Below are 16,563 nucleotides of genomic sequence, written 5' to 3'. Positions count from 1 at the left end.
GGGGTTTCATTCCTCTTTATATCCCACCATGTGGCTTCACAAGATAACAGCTCTCCTGGGTTGACGGGTTACATGAAGATTACTGAAGTTATGCTTGATCACAACAGCAAAACAACAAACTTAAAAAACTCCCATCTATGTACGGCTGGGATACAAATGAGTCATAATCAGAACAAACTGAAATGGATAGAGTAACAAAACCATTTCAAATGTCAGTAACGGCCACCCCTTTCTGTGCCAATATCCATACACAGACAGATGTTTAATATCAAATAAAAGACACGCCATTGGTAGGATTCAGAGACCTTGATGTTTGGTGACTTTCTTCAAGCAGCATTTGACAAAAGACAAATTATTTTCAAACTGAAATTAGACCGAACAACCAAACCACACTGATTGAAAATGTCAAGATGAAAGGCTCGTGACATCTCAGAGGGGAATTTAAAGTGTCTCTGTGAGTGCACCTGCAGGTATTCTTCAGTCTTCACAGAGCTCATTTGCACTCACACCTGACCTTTATATATTCTGAGCTATGGGATGGATAACAAATATCTGATCACCAACTCCAAAACAGGAGAGGAAAGCTATATGAGGATTAGGTTTCTCCACTATGGTTTGGATTATGGATCAATGGCACAAATTAAATTAAAGACTGCATTTCATGGTCCTCCAGAGTTTCGCCACACTAAATGTTGTTTAACTATGTATCTGACCCACTGAAATAACAGCTGTAGCTTTCTAAATCATTTTTCACTTGTTACTTCATCCAAACACTGAAGGTCCTGGTTCAAAATTATAATGTTTATATGGTTAAATTATTTATATCGGAATAATGAAAATTTAACTGGAGAATTTGCCTCCTGAAATTGATGTGAAGAGATCGGTCAGAGAGAAGACATCTCACTCTTAGTGTTATTGGACCTACAGAAAGTCCACTCTGACTGTACAGTGGCGTTACAGAGTGGAGCTTATTCTCTCACAAAAGTTATCAAGTAACTCACGGAATGAACATTAATTAGTGACAGCTGGTCTGAGCTGCAGCCGGAAGCTACTAGCTGGAGGTTTGGACACTGCTACTCTTTGCTAATGAGAAATCCATGTATTTTGCAGTCCGGGTGTTGAACTCGGAGTCAGTGGAGCACACAAATTCCCGTTCACACACTCAATTTTCACTTTCATATTCAGCAGAAGGCTGCACTGTAGACCCCGGCTGGCCGTGGTGAAGGGGAGCAGCGCTGTAACATTGACAGGCTGAGGGGGACAAAACACAGCAGAGTACAGTGAAGACAGGATCAGCATTTTAACAAGGTTATTTTAGGTGATACTGACCCTACTGTGCAGTTTGGGACATCTCTATTAGTTGGTTTTACTGTATTTTTCTTATTACAACAAAACCCTCGAAACTTAAACCAATAGTGAATGGATACCAATACAATCAAGTATTGTGTGTGTATCTAAAGCCTGATATATGTCCTTCCTCCGTGCCATAGAGCTTCATTGTTGTCCAAAACTTATTAAAGGTCTAGTGTGTAACAGTCATTCATTAATGTCTAATGTGCTGCTTGAAAGCATGTGAACCTCCTCCACAATTTTCTGTTGTTTGATCATTTTTTCTTTATGTAATCAGAACCAGTATTTGTATGAAATAACAGGTGTATGTTTATAGATTCCATATACCTTTTTGAGGAAATCAATTGTGTAGTGAAAAGACTAAATTAAAAATAATTTCTTATAAATGTTTGTAGGGGCAAATGTCAGTGAGCCCTGAGCTGCATTGCTTTTTGGTTAAGGGTTTGGTTAAATTAACCAATGAAATTCAGATGGCTCAAACCAGGTTAGCATTGTCTTACCAAAGTAAATCCATTCAGGCCAATCATGTAGAGAGAGAAAAATACATGCAAACACCGATTAAGTACTTTTTACTAGGTATTTTGTTTTCTTAGTACAAAGAAAAATTACAAAATTAAGTCAGTTACACTTCAAATTACTAAAGCTACTTCAATCAAGAATGTTTTAACTTACAAAACTGAGTTAGCTTTAGTTAAAATCACTTTTTGAGTTAAATTTACTGATCTGGCTGTACAATGACCCACTTCCAGTCATTTCCCAGCCTTGCCTTATTTTCAGACAGACTTTTACAGACATTGTGCCTCAAGCAGGAGCATTTTTGTATTCTTATCCTAATCCTCTCTTTAGGGATGTCCTGATCAAGCGTTTTTGGCCCCGATCTACACCCGGCTACACTGAGTCCAATCCGATACTCTATCTAAATGTTGATCAAATATATATCTGACACATTGAAATACTACATACATAGTCTGGCACGCCTTATTTTACATAAGGTACCTAATCCAAATACAAAAGATCAGTGATTCAAAAATCATCTTAAATTATTGATCTGATGTGAATCAAAGTTTGACTGGAGAATGTGACAGTTGGAGAGAAGGTGTTTCACTACGTTGGAGTTGTTGGGACTTTAAAACTACTTGTGGTTGTTCATGGGTGAAACGAAGTGTCACTTCTGTTACCTTATAAACAATTTTTGGCAGAGTGCAGACACTGACTACAGGGAGCACTTCAGACTGAAAACAGCCAAGTTTTATTAATTGTGCAAGTTATTAATCATTTATGCTGTATTACCTCAGACTCTGTGTGTTAATGCCCCCCCCCTCGGCACAGCCAAAGCTCATACTGTACGGTTCGACTGGCTGGTCACAACAAGGGTGCTCACACTGAATTCTACACTGCCACATCATCATTAGTCATTATCATCATTAACCTTTTAAAAATCTAACTAAACTGTTATAGTATAAAGAACACACCACCATGTGCACCATGTTAAAAAAGTTTCATTTTTTATGCAACCAGAACAGTGGGATCTGCATCTGTATATAAGTTGTATTTACAGTCGCTGTAACATCCATCAGCATTGTCTTACCAAAGTAAATCCATTCAGGCCAATCATGTAGAGAGAGAAAAATACATATCAGAGGACCTCGGGAAGAGGGTAGTAACAGCACATTTATTGGGGGAAAGCTATAAATGAATCCAAAAAAAATCGAGGCCTGCAGTCTGCAATTACATCACTAGATGCTACTAAATCATACACACTGGACCTTTAAAGACAGATCAATGACTAGCACTATTTGCTCCTGTTTGAGTAATGTCTGCTTACAACTAAAGTGACGAGCTGTTAACATTGTTTTGTCTTCAGATTTACATCTTCATTGGGAAATGTGATGGCCATGAGGCTGAGTGCCACAGACAGAACCAGACCATCCGGGCTCGTCGTTTGTTGATGCAACTTTGGGAGAATTTAGGTGCACTTGATTTGATGCAGCAGCTCCTCCTGCCTATGCAAGAGTGTCAGAATTGTTGTTAAAGTCTGTGCGCAATGCGATTCATCTCTGAACCCTGCAAACACCGCAGGCCTCGGGCAGAGTGACAGCTGAGGTGTGGCGGTGCTGTGAAATGGAGAGTCAACAGACGGGAGAGAAAGGTGCCAAGTGATGATCATAAAACAGCTTGTTCATAAGAAAAGGTGCTGCTGTTGAAAGATAACAGCTGCCCTGACTGCATTTTGTCAAAGTTCAAAACACTGGGGAAAAAAAGAGCTCAGTGTTCTCACAGCAGAAATGAGGAGAGGGAGGAAGGTATGCGTGTATGTCCGTGTTAAAGCCTAAACATGCATTCATCACCCTGCAGAACAGACACATTTGTTGTGCTTCCATACGTGCAAAATAACCTGTGTAGCAGCTGTCATGTTAATGACAACGCATGATCCAGAGGAAAGTGAATCCCTGCTGGCATGTTCAACTTTCATTTCTCCCACTGGCATAACTGTAAACTTGAACATAACTCACATGTACACTGGCCAACGCCTGAGAACTGACAAGGCGCTGGATGAAATTGCAAATCCACGTCATTCCACAATGAGCCTTTAGGTTCACTATGATATAATGGATGAGCAGCATTAAGGCCAAACTAAAGGATAGGTCCTGCAGCTGGCAGAGAAATGGCTTCAGCTGAATGATAGATGGCCTCCATTTACACACCTGATAAAATCCTAGAAAAAAATGTTATCATATGCACTCAAATGGACGGCGCCTGGGGGGGGGGCATAGTTTGATGTCATCCATCGGGGTGAATTCCAATAGTGTTCTACACAGGGTGCGCTCAGGGCCAGCAGTGAATCAGTAAATAAGTAAACAGTGGTGTTTAATTACAGAGGCTGAAAAAGTGTTTAAAGTGCAGCTTTTTGGACGGTTATGGGATACACACACACATCAGACATTTTCTTGCCTTGTTCCCTATAAAGACACTACTACAGTGTTGCTCACAGACTGTGGTTGCAGCTGGCAGTGAGATTCATGTGTCTATGTTCACCAGTGTTTTGTATGATTACTTTGATTATTTATCTTGTAGAGAACCATTGTACAGTGTAATGCAATAAGTTATTTTAACTAAAAAAAACTGTTGAAACTGATTACATCAAAAATTTTAAGTAACACAAGCAAGATTCTTGATTAGGCAGCTTTTACTAGTAATTTTAAGTGACACTAATTTAGTTTTGTAAATTGCAGAAACATTCCTGATTAAGTACTTTTTACTAGGTATTTTGTTTTCTTAGTACAAAGAAAAATTACAAAATTAAGTCAGTTACACTTCAAATTACTAAAGCTACTTCAATCAAGAATGTTTTAACTTACAAAACTGAGTTAGCTTTAGTTAAAATCACTTTTTGAGTTAAATTTACTGATCTGGCTGTACAATGACCCACTTCCAGTCATTTCCCAGCCTTGCCTTATTTTCAGACAGACTTTTACAGACATTGTGCCTCAAGCAGGAACATTTTTGTATTCTTATCCTAATCCTCTCTTTAGGGATGTCCTGATCAAGCGTTTTTGGCCCCGATCTACACCCGGCTACACTGAGTCCAATCCGATACTCTATCTAAATGTTGATCAAATATATATCTGACACATTAAAATACTACATACATAGTCTGGCACGCCTTATTTTACATAAGGTACCTAATCCAAATACAAAAGATCAGTGATTCAAAAATCATCTTAAATTATTGATCTGATGTGAATCAAAGTTTGACTGGAGAATGTGACAGTTGGAGAGAAGGTGTTTCACTCCGTTGGAGTTGTTGGGACTTTAAAACTACTTGTGGTTGTTCAGTGGTGAAACGAAGTGTCGCTTCTGTTACCTTATAAACAATTTTTGGCAGAGTGCAGACACTGACTACAGGGAGCACTTCAGACTGAAAACAGCCAAGTTTTATTAATTGTGCAAGTTATTAATCATTTATGCTGTATTACCTCAGACTCTGTGTGTTAATGCCCCCCCCCCTCGGCACAGCCAAAGCTCATACTGTACGGTTCGACTGGCTGGTCACAACAAGGGTGCTCACACTGAATTCTACACTGCCACATCATCATTAGTCATTATCATCATTAACCTTTTAAAAATCTAACTAAACTGTTATAGTATAAAGAACACACCACCATGTGCACCATGTTAAAAAAGTTTGATTTTTTATGCAACCAGAACAGTGGGATCTGCATCTGTATATAAGTTGTATTTACAGTCGCTGTAACATCCAACATCACAGCCCTCAGTTTACATTTACAGCACTGCTATCTAGCAACTGGACGTCTAACCACCGAAAGTTTTTAAGAATCAATAAAAAATCCAAAAATAAAATAGACCAGCAGAATCAACACACAATTAACATTTTAACAATTGATTGATTGAACTGCTTTTTTTTTAATTCTCACTTCTTTAATCCTCTATGACAGTAAACTGAATATCTTTGGGTGGTGGACAAAAGAAGACATTTGAGGATGTCACCTTGGGCTCTGATCAACACTTTTACACATTTCCGACACTTTTGGATCAAACAATTAATTGATTAATTGAGAAAATGATTAATACAAACATAATTGATAATGAGATACTTGTCAGCTGCAGCCCTAATGTAAACTATACCGCTTTTATTGCATTGTTTGTTGGGCCTAAAAAAGGTCCACAAGATACAGATGGTGACAAAGGTTGACTATAAATAAAAGTGTGTCTGTTCACACTGAAAACTCAGGGTACCTTTAAACTTGTGCCTCGTAGATCAAACCATTGGCAAGAGTTCAAGAAAGAAAAAAATTCTAATTTGTACTGTTCTGCTCCAGTAAACAATGTTCCATGCTTCCACGCTGCCACAAGATTATCAATAAGCGCGACTCAGCACAGAGCCAGTGGCCCGCTCTCAGAAGGATCTGATATAATATTTCAAGGAAAAAGTCAAAACTTATTTAAATATTAATATGGATTCTATTCTATGGGAGAATGTGAGAGAGAAAGTTCATACATTTTGTTGAATATATTGGGATTGAGAAGGTGTCACTTCGCCCAAGAGGAGGTAGCTTGGACATTTTACTTTCCGGACTCACGGATTTACTCACCGTCTGAGAGCCCTGTCACCTCATGCATTGAATGTAGATTATGACTCGATTGTGACCATTTTCTGTAATATACCACTACTCCTAAGATATTTAGATAACATTTTTATGATGTTCATCTAGAGTTTAACTTTCTCAGTTAGAAATCTATTCAAAATGTATGCATTTTTAACACTTTTGAAAAATTGTATGTGTAATTTTAACACTACGGGTCTCTCACATCAAAACAATAACAAAAGACGAGGTTTGGTATTGTGGCGAAGTACAGTGGGATCAACAAGACAAAACCAGCAGATCAACATGACCATCAACGAGAAGACTTTCTATATAGTTATTCTTAATGGTCATTAACCAGGTCAGATTCCCCTTCAAAGTCAATGAAATGAGGCTGTAGAAACACTACTGGTTTCGTCCACAGGGGCCGCCAGAATCAACACATAATGAAAAATCCTTGTAGCTGCTTTAACCAGAAAAAAAGAAGGCCGTGGGCCTGCAGATGGCTGGGAAGGTGTGGACAATATGGCTGTTTTGCTGCAGAATGTCAAACTGCTCAAATAATGCTGTAACATTAACAGATCTTTGATAACAGCCATGTGGGAAATGTGCTGCCTGGAGTCCACAGTAACAGTTTGTGGTGCTAAAGGCAGAAAAACACCATTAAAGAAGACAACCAACAGCGAATGAAAACTAGAGCTACACCAATTAGTCAGTTAATAGATTAGCCACCAAATATTTTTATAACTGTCTTTTTTTTCAGTTTCTCAGATGTGAAAATGTTCTGCTTTCTTTAGTCCTCTACGACAATAAACTGAATATCTTCGGGTTGTGGAGTAAAAACAAGACATTTGAGAACATAACATTGGGCTTTCGGCAACAATGATCAACCTTTGTCACCATTTTCTGATATTTTACGGACCAAACAGTCAATGAATCAGGAAAGTGATCGATGCTAATTAAAATAACAATTAGTTGCAGCCCTAATGCAAACTATAACGCTACCACTTCTGATTGTTTTTTTACTCCCTAATGGTGGAACGTGATTGTCTAATCGATGTTTCTGCCCTAATAAAAGAGGAATACATACAAGTATTTGAAATTAACACTTTTTTCTTACTCTCAAGAGAAAGTTCATAAACTTTCATTCATTTTGCACAGGACAGTTTCACATCAGTGTTTCCACATGCTATAAATATTCGACTTCCTCACGACATATATGACTGTATTCAAACGATAAGCAGTGCAACATCAGGTCTGTGCTGTAGACCATCAAAGAAAACAAGACATGAAGCAGTTGCTTATAGAAGAAATTACTTTTATAATTGGAAATCCTATCAGACTGACATTAAAAGCAACAGTGAAGTCATTATGAGTGGAAAACTTTCCTCTTAATTTGGAGATTAATTAACTTTTCAAACTCGCATCATGATTTCACATCGGGGGGAAATTCAAAGCAATATCCTAACAAGAAAGGTTATGTTCAGGGAAAAACTGTTATAAAATAGAAGGAGATGCTGTACAGGTTATTCAGCTTTCACTGGACGCAGCCACAGAGTTTGTGTTGTTGTTTGTGTTCACCTCATGAGAATTTATTTCTTCACTTTGCATTTGGCAATACATCACTTTCTCATTAGCATCAGCATCCCAACGCCTGCGTGATAAATCACCAGATTGTTCACCTTCAGATGTGTAGTTTTTAGAAACTCTCTCGCAAGTTTAACCACACAAGATATTTAAAACACAGGAACAAGCAGCCACACACAGCATACAGGCTGTTACATATTGAGAATAAATATTGACAGACTCATATAATAATGTAGATCTCTTTTACCTCTGACACCCATTCATGAATATTTCATTCCAAAATGTATTCTCCTTTTAAAAGTTTATTTATTCTTCTCATCTTCTGCATTCAAATGCAGCCTGTCAAGACCACCCTCAGGCTCCAGAATCTACACTGTTCTCTGTGTGAAATGTATTTCTGCTCCGGTTTTAAATGCATCACAAACAGCGTATATATTTCACAGCTTGCCCACAGCAACTGTGGCATATGTGCTTACTCATAAAGTCAAAACTTTGTTACATTCCCGACCAATTTTCATATGTCCTCTGGCAGTGTTCCCTTCCTTGACTCCTGATTTGCTGTGCGTTCTGTGCTGCTGACCAGCGAACGGCTGTTTCCCGCAGCACTGAGCACACACACACACACACACACACACACACACACACACACACACACACACACACACACAACGTAAACACACTGAACTGATGAAGCCTTGAAATAAATATTCTCAGAAGAACAGCTCTTGGTATGAGAGAGGGTTTGTTCATTGAATGTAATGTGATGGAGAGCAGGAATATGGCTATAATGCTCGGCAACAGCTACTGTATATGAGAGAGAGAGAGCTATTTTATGGGGTATCTGTAGGGTATCACAGTAGCCCCTCCAAAGTGGCTCAATGTGGCTTTGACAGAAATGGAAATAATAATATTTTAATATTTTCATTTATTATTAATTGTTGTAGACTTAAAGTCATTCTCACATTCTCCAATGACGCCTTTTCCTCAAAATTTTGCTGCAGCTCAATAGAGGTGGCTACTAGTCTCCCTAGCTAGGCTCATGGGCGGTGGAAGTAGGGGTGCTGAGGGGACAGATTTGTAAGCTTTTGCCACTAATGATAAAACTCTCTAAAGTAACAGCAGCAAGGTGGGGTCATGGCGACATTCTGAAGGGGCAATTCTGAAGGGGCAAAAGGCAAGAGCTGCAATGAATGATTTTCATTACTGATTAATCTGCTGATTTCTTTTTTTCGAGTTCGTAAAATGGGAAAAAGTACTGAAAAATTTTAATCACAGTTTCTCTGAGCCCAAGATGATATCTTGTTTTGTCAGACAGCAGTGCAAACGCCAAACTTACTCAGTTTGTAATATTAAAACAGAGAAAAGCTGGAACCTGAATTTTTGGTGGTTTTGCTTGAAAAATCACAAACAATTAATTGATTATTTAAATAATTTTTCCTTTGACGGACTAATCAATTCATTGACTGATGAGACAGGTTGTAAATTAATCTCAAACCACTGTATTTGTAAAGTGAAAGTGAACACACCCAAAATGTCTGGAATAATCCCTCATTGAGGAATGCATAAACAGCCAGTTGTTACAGTGGATCGAAGTTGAAGCAGTTAGTCTGCAAACTGTGATGGATGTTCTCAGACAGTTTGGTTGATAATCGGAAGATTAGCCTTTGTTTACTTTCCCAAATCACTTTGACTGATCGTGTTTCTGGCCTCAACGTTTTTGTTGCTGTCGCCACGTTGCCAGAGTTTGAATAAATTGGAATAAAAGTTACCCTTTAAAAAGGATACATCTGGTGGTTTTCTATATTTTTCCAAAACCAAAACCAGTCAATACAGAATCAGAATCAGAAATACTTTATAGATCCCTCGGGGGAAATTTGTCATATAATATAATTTAACAAAAACTGCTCAATAATAAAATTGCTTGTCACTGTTTTAGCAAATGTCACTTTAACAGGAGGAAATGGTATTGGTATAAATGGCATTTGTTGGGGACTACTTTCTGCTGCGGATTAATCAACATTTGTTGTTATAATGAGTCAAAATGAAGGAACACCCAGTCACCCAGTGCAACAGTGTGCCCCATTGATGTGTTTTTAATAGCTTTTGGACAACAATGGCGCTCTGTGGCAGTACTACTACAGTGCCTGTTAGTAGCTATCAGCTGTCAGTTTTGTTTTATTGACAATAACAAGAATATAGAATATCATATTTAAGTGCTTTGCTCAGAGGCATCTGGCTGGCAAATAATGACTGACAGTCTGTCTCATTCATCTGAGTCAAATGTTTCAAAGCCTGCCAGCTAAAGGGACGTCAACCAACAACTTTTATGTCACTACTATTCCTCCCAATCTACAAGGCTCCTGCCTATATACAAAGCTGGAACACCCAGACCCAGAAGGGGGCTAAATGCAGTCCAAAGTTAGGCTCAATTTTGGCAATAGAAAAACTGGCATAGCCTCTTTCAAAGGGTTCCCTTGACCTCTGACCTCAAAATCTCTGGAATGAAATGGAAATGGGTTCTATGGGTACCTACAAGTCTCCCCTTTGCAGACATGCCCACTTTATGCTAATCCCATGCAGTTTGGGGCAAAAGCCTGCATACTGGGGTCCATAAACAGTGTTGGAAATGCATAATTTGGTAATGACAGGAAAGCTGAGACACATACTTAATGCTACCCCAGCATAAGTCAGCGCCCCACTTGTGCCACCCTAGTCTAAAATGTCTTGACACGCCCCATGCACCAAGGCGAGCCAGATTCCACTTTCACTGACCCCGAGTCCTCTTAATAATATGCTACAGCATGCGACTGAGTAATCCTGAACACTAATGACGCAAGTGTTTTTTCAAAGCAAACGGCCAAAGGAATCCTTTTTTCCCTCCACTGTTCCAGGCCATATATCTCCCAACACACACGCAGTCTGACCTTGATAAGAGCTGTGTGAGTTTGTGCGAATTGTGAACTTTAACAGCCAAATAAAGCACAGAGTAAACATAGAACAGCAGCCCTACCACAGTGGATTAGCTCATAAAGCAGAGTGTGGTGGGAACAACATGCTCCCACTCTGTCAAAACTGCCCTGAAATCTGCTTAAATCTCTCTCACTCACTTCACTGATTACCTGGAGTAACAGTCTGTCCCCACGCAGCAAGACAGGTCACCCTAACATTATACTGTGTGTGTGTGTGTGTGTGTGTGTGTGTGTGTGTGTGTGTGTGTGTGTGTGTGTGTGTGTGTGTGTCAGAGGGCCTGGGAGGAACAGAGCTCCCCCACCGGCCCTGCAGTCAAGGCCAGGACTGTATGCTGACTGCGGTCAACACAAAAGGAACAGCTGACGTGGCCCAACTGTTGACAGAGCACAAGGGACAGGACTCCCTCTCAGCTGTGTGTGCGTGCGTGTGCACAGGAAGTGCTTTTAACTAAAAATATTTGCTTGATTTTGAACCAGGTCAGGAGAATTCAAACACAAATCTGCGTGCTTTGCCACTCAGGTGTTAAAAGGCCACGCCAGGATGGAAAATCCAGAGAGACCAGCTCCCGTCCTCCTCTCCCTCCGCACTGATAGCTATTTATAGCCCACGCAAACGATGAGCGAGCAAATATGATAATGATGTCATAGGTTAAAAAGGCCTTACAGTATTGCACTCGTGGCAAATAAACAGAAGCAGGTTATTGTTCTGTACATGCAGCTGCACAGAGCAGAAACACATTTTGTGAAGGCAGTATTTTCAGCAGCAGCGTAACCAGCGGCATCTGAACTTGTGCTGGGATCATCAAACTATCTGTTAGACTGTAGAGCTACGAGTTGCTGCCGTTTTATACTCACAGAGGCAGGGAGGCAGGGGGAGGACGGAGGGAACCATCGCGGCACCAGCTGGTGTACAGTTAGACCGTAGAAATTTGTCAGATGTCAGAGATTTTGACGTACTGTTTCTCCCTCTAATATGGCAGGTTGTGTTGGACCACTGCAGGCAGAGTTGCAAATCAGTAGGCAGGGCGGTTTTATGGCAACAGTGGATTTACAGGGTTTTTATATCAATGTGATAAAGTGCTTTCATTCCTAAAGGTGCACTCCACTGATTTTACACATGAGGTTCAGTTAACTCAGTCCGTGAAAACAGCTGTTTAATGTCCGGAGGGAGTTTTCCAAAGCCTGACAAAAAACCATAACCGCGATGATGTCATAGTGTCATCAGGCTTATCCTGACTTTGGTTTATGACTTTTTTCTTAAAGTCTGTATCAGAGTGAAGGTGCCGGTTTAGCCAGGAGGGTCTAATCAAGATGGGCAATATACGATATTACCGCTTATCACATTAAAAAACATCATGGTGATAATCGTGATAATGGTGAATATCCTCACATGGCTTGACATGAAAAAGCTGTCCAGTTCTCCAGCAAACAGTCATATATTTATTTCCTCACTTAAGGGAACAAGGGGGAAGCTCACATCTTTCCAGTCAATCTAAAGGTTGTCACCATGGCTGAATGCTCAGCCTGCCCATTGTATTCCCACAAAAAAAGTTCAACCAGATGTGTGGAAATAGTAGATGGATAGATAGACGTATCCAAAATAAAGAACAGCGAGATGAGGTTCCTATCTGTGATGCAATAAATATTCCAAGTGCTTCCAGTATGTTTCAGTGCCATTTTAAAAGTATGACGTATATTTTTGTGATAATATTGTAACTGTCTCATGCCTAATGTGAGTGCATTATGGGAAATGCAGGATTCAACATTTTGGAGTCTGATCCGTTCTAGAGATTATTAAAGTCCGGATATCTCTGCATCTCTTGCTTTTGTTTTTACCATTCTTTTTTAAATCTGTCAGTATGTGAAAGTGCAATAATAAACCACTGTTTAAACTGTGTCCTCAACCATATGCAATTCAGTGCTGTAACAGTTGATTAACAAAAAATGTACTGCCAACAATTTTGTTAATATATTAATTAAGATAAAGTGTCAGTTGGATAAAGTTGGTTAAAAAAGTAATCTGAAGAATCAGAACATTTTAAAGGGCATTTTATAGAAAAAACATTTACAAACAACAACAGATTAATGAAAAATGAAGATCTCTAATCCCAATACATAACAATTTCTAGCCCTAATCCAGGGCCATACTGCGAATCCTGATTCTGCATGGATTTCTCCTGGAACTCAGACATTTCAATCAAACATCCATTAATAGAATTTGTTATGGGGAGAATGTTGAATGAAAAACCCTTTTCTGACATTATATGTCATGTCTGGCATTACTTTGCAGCCGACTGACGTTGGTTTTTCACAGCTCGTCAACATTCTTCCAGTAACAAATTTTACTGAGTGGATTTGTGACTGAATGTGTCTGAGTTCTGGGTGACAACCGTGGCGGACGCAGATAAGCAATACAGTCCATGATCAGGGCTGATATTCACTGGGATTAGGGCTGTGTGTGTTAAGTCTACAAAATGTCAGAAAATGCTGAAGCCCAGGACGACTTCTTGAAGTTGTTAATGTCATCTGACCAACAGCCTAAAACCCCAAAAGTTCAATTGACATCAACATTAAACATAAAACAAACCAAATCCTCTCATTGAAGAAGCTGGAACCAGAGAACGCTGGTCCTGGATCAGGGCTAACTGATAATGTGATAGAAAATTGTAAATATCATGATACACATAATGTGATTTTATATACATTTCCCAGCACTACATGGCATCCACGATACAGCTGACTCTCACAATATTATCACTTGTGATACTGTATACTGGATTTTTTATTAATAGTTTACATGTAAAGATTGATGCCAGCTGTTCATTTTGTGTTTAAACCCCCGACAACCTGACAGCAATGTTGTAATCTGTTTTCAGCAATCTGACTAATGCTATATGATGTTGGATGTTACAGGGACAGTGATTAAAAACAAATGCACATCCCACTGTTCTGATTGCATAAAAAGGTTTTTTTACTCAGATTTTAAACATAAGGTGTTTTTAACAATCACAGTATATCCCCATGCTTACAGTATCGCAATATATTGAATCCTAACCGGTGTATTGTGATATAGGGCTGCAAATATTTTCATTATTGATTCATCTTTTGATCATTTTGATTAATTGATTAGCTGTTGGTTCTTAAAATGTCAGAAACCTAAAGATATTCAGTTAACTGTCAGAGGACTGAAGAAACCAGAAAATATTCACAGAAACTGAAATCAGAGAATTTTTTCTTAAAAATGACTTAAAACAGTTAATGAACTGAAATTTAATAGTTAACTAATCAACTAATCGTTGCATCTCTATCCTGATAGCTATCATATGGGCACATTCCTGCTAGTACACATCCATACATGGCGTGATGACTAAAGATGTGGCCAAACACTGGACAAAAAGCACCTGCATCCGGAAAAAGATCCAATGGTATCCAAGTTTAGGAAAATGTATCCAGATCTGTATATCATATCATATCATATCATGTCATGTCATATTATATCATGTCACATAAAAATCTGTCAAAGATCCATGTAATAAATGTAAAGTATCGCCACCTTGGATACTACTGTAAAGTTAAACAAACAGAAAAACACATGAATTGAAAATGCTCAGAACATGCAGTGTGCTGTATGTACAGTGGCCAGTGGTGACCTAAGAACGTGTAAAGCTGCTTTAAAGCAGTCTGCCTGCTCCTGTGGATGAAATATTACACAATATCACACTCCATGATTTCATCTTCTGTTAGATGCAGTCAGAAATTAGCTGCATTTTCCTGCTAAAATGAGGATAGCCTGCATGGATACTTCCATTTATTAAACAATTAACCTGAAAGGTTTTGGCAGCCTTGATGGAACATCAATCCTGATAGTAGCAGCGGGCAGCTCTCCAAAGCAACTACGTCGCTTCAAATTAAAAGCCTCCTATGGTGGTGAGGAAAATAAGTCAGTGAACGCCGCTGTACACATTAACATCATTATGCCCTGATCATGTCTAAGCAAGGTGGACTTCAACCAACCCGCAGGAGCAAAAACTTGTTTTCTGACAGACAGCCGATTTCCTCTCCTGCCATCATAAAAACAAAGTCACACCCACTGATCCGGACTTTTACCACGACGGGCTGATACAGTTTGCTCTCCTCAGAACTAAAATATTCACGGTGCGCATACACTCAGTGTGCGCCTAACGGGATCCACATTACGCAATACGCGTGTAAAGCGTGCGTAGTCTGTGTGTGAGCCCGGAATAATCCCTGACAATGTCGAAATTACACGGGTCATTAAAAAGCCGATCCGTGACAAAGTGGCATAGACGTGTGCGTTTGATTTGGCTGCGTGGTTCCACCTGACGGAGATGGCACGGATAAACACCAGCCGCCCATCACACACTCCCTCTCTCCAGCCTCCGCAAACACACAGAAGCGGGGATAGAAACTTTGACAGCGCCCTGTTCGGCCGAACCATGTGGCACACATTAACAGCGAACTTACTTTTCCTGCATGACATTCTCCTTGATGGCTCCCAGGGTGGAGAGGGTGCCCTGCTGGAGCCTGCAGGTGGCCAGGTGCCGCTGGTGCTGATCCTTCAGGCAGGCGTTTTCCTTGCAAAGATCCGTCACCTGGAGCTCCAGCTCATCAATCCGGACCCTCTGCTTCTCCAGCAGCCCCTGCTGGGTCTCGATGATCTTATTCAGCTCCTTTAGATACTCCGCCGCCTTGCTGGGGTTCTCTGTCGGGTTCTCCATCTCGTAAAAGCCCCGTTGCCCGTCCATGAAGGCGATATCCACACAACCAGAGAAGCAGCCTTATCCCTCACACACACAAACACACACACACACACACACACACACACACACACACGCTCAGTAGTAGTAAGACTGAGCGCTGTCAAATCCACAGATCCTCCTCCTTCGCTCCGACATGGCTGGTTTGAGGTGCAGTGGTGGCAGCTTTACTGTGAAGTTGGCCGGGTTTGGTGCTCTGCTGTGCGCCGCCGCCGCCGCCGCCGCCGCGTCCACAAGCTCTGCACCGCAACAGCCTAACTAACCTCCAGCCAGCCGCTCCGTACATGGGAAAACCGTTTAACTCTTTCGGGGCTGGAGGTTCAGCGCTCCGGCTGCGCGCTCTCCGCCGCCTCACGTGTTGTGGGGACAAAAAAAAGATGAGAGTTTGTTCAATGCGTGTGTGTCCGCTCAACAGGTAGGCAGAGTTTGTGTTGCGCCAAATCACAGGTGCGCACTCACCTCGACGCCGGCGCTTATTCTTGCATGGTGTCAGCTGTGTTTGTTCATGCAAGAGGCACTTCCCCTCTCTCCACCAGCCTGTCAACAGCAGGTCGATATGCTTGGTAGCCTGGAAAAAGCCTGTTCTACGGAGATAAAAAAGATAATTTTAATGATCATGCAAAAAAGGAGTTCTAAATAATCCACTTTTCAAACTTAAATATCAGAAGAACTCAACAGATTAAAGGTCCAGTGTGTAACACTTAGGAGGATCTATTGTCAGAAATGGAATATACTATTTATAGGTATGTTTTCATTTGTGTATAATAACCTGAA

General features: G+C 40.2%; 1 protein-coding gene across 8 annotated transcripts in view; it reads right to left on the bottom strand.

Moving 5' to 3' along the window:
- The window catches only part of iqsec1b (IQ motif and Sec7 domain ArfGEF 1b), a 204,830-nt gene extending 188,560 nt beyond the window's left edge, over positions 1-16,270 (bottom strand). For 7 of the 8 annotated variants that reach the window (XM_051414933.1, XM_051414935.1, XM_051414938.1 and 4 more), the window contains exon 1: positions 15,497-16,264. In XM_051414933.1, the coding sequence (XP_051270893.1) occupies positions 15,497-15,777 (281 nt within the window). In that variant the 5' untranslated portion in view covers positions 15,778-16,264. Of the gene's footprint in view, positions 1-15,496 lie in introns of all 8 variants that reach the window. The other variant, XM_051414946.1, reaches the window with a different exon arrangement.
- Between the last annotated feature and the right edge of the window lie 293 nt (positions 16,271-16,563).

The sequence above is a fragment of the Dicentrarchus labrax genome, unplaced genomic scaffold (assembly GCF_905237075.1).
Source record: "Dicentrarchus labrax unplaced genomic scaffold, dlabrax2021, whole genome shotgun sequence".
NCBI lineage: Eukaryota > Metazoa > Chordata > Actinopteri > Moronidae > Dicentrarchus > Dicentrarchus labrax.
This window is presented reverse-complemented; position numbering and strand designations above follow the sequence as displayed.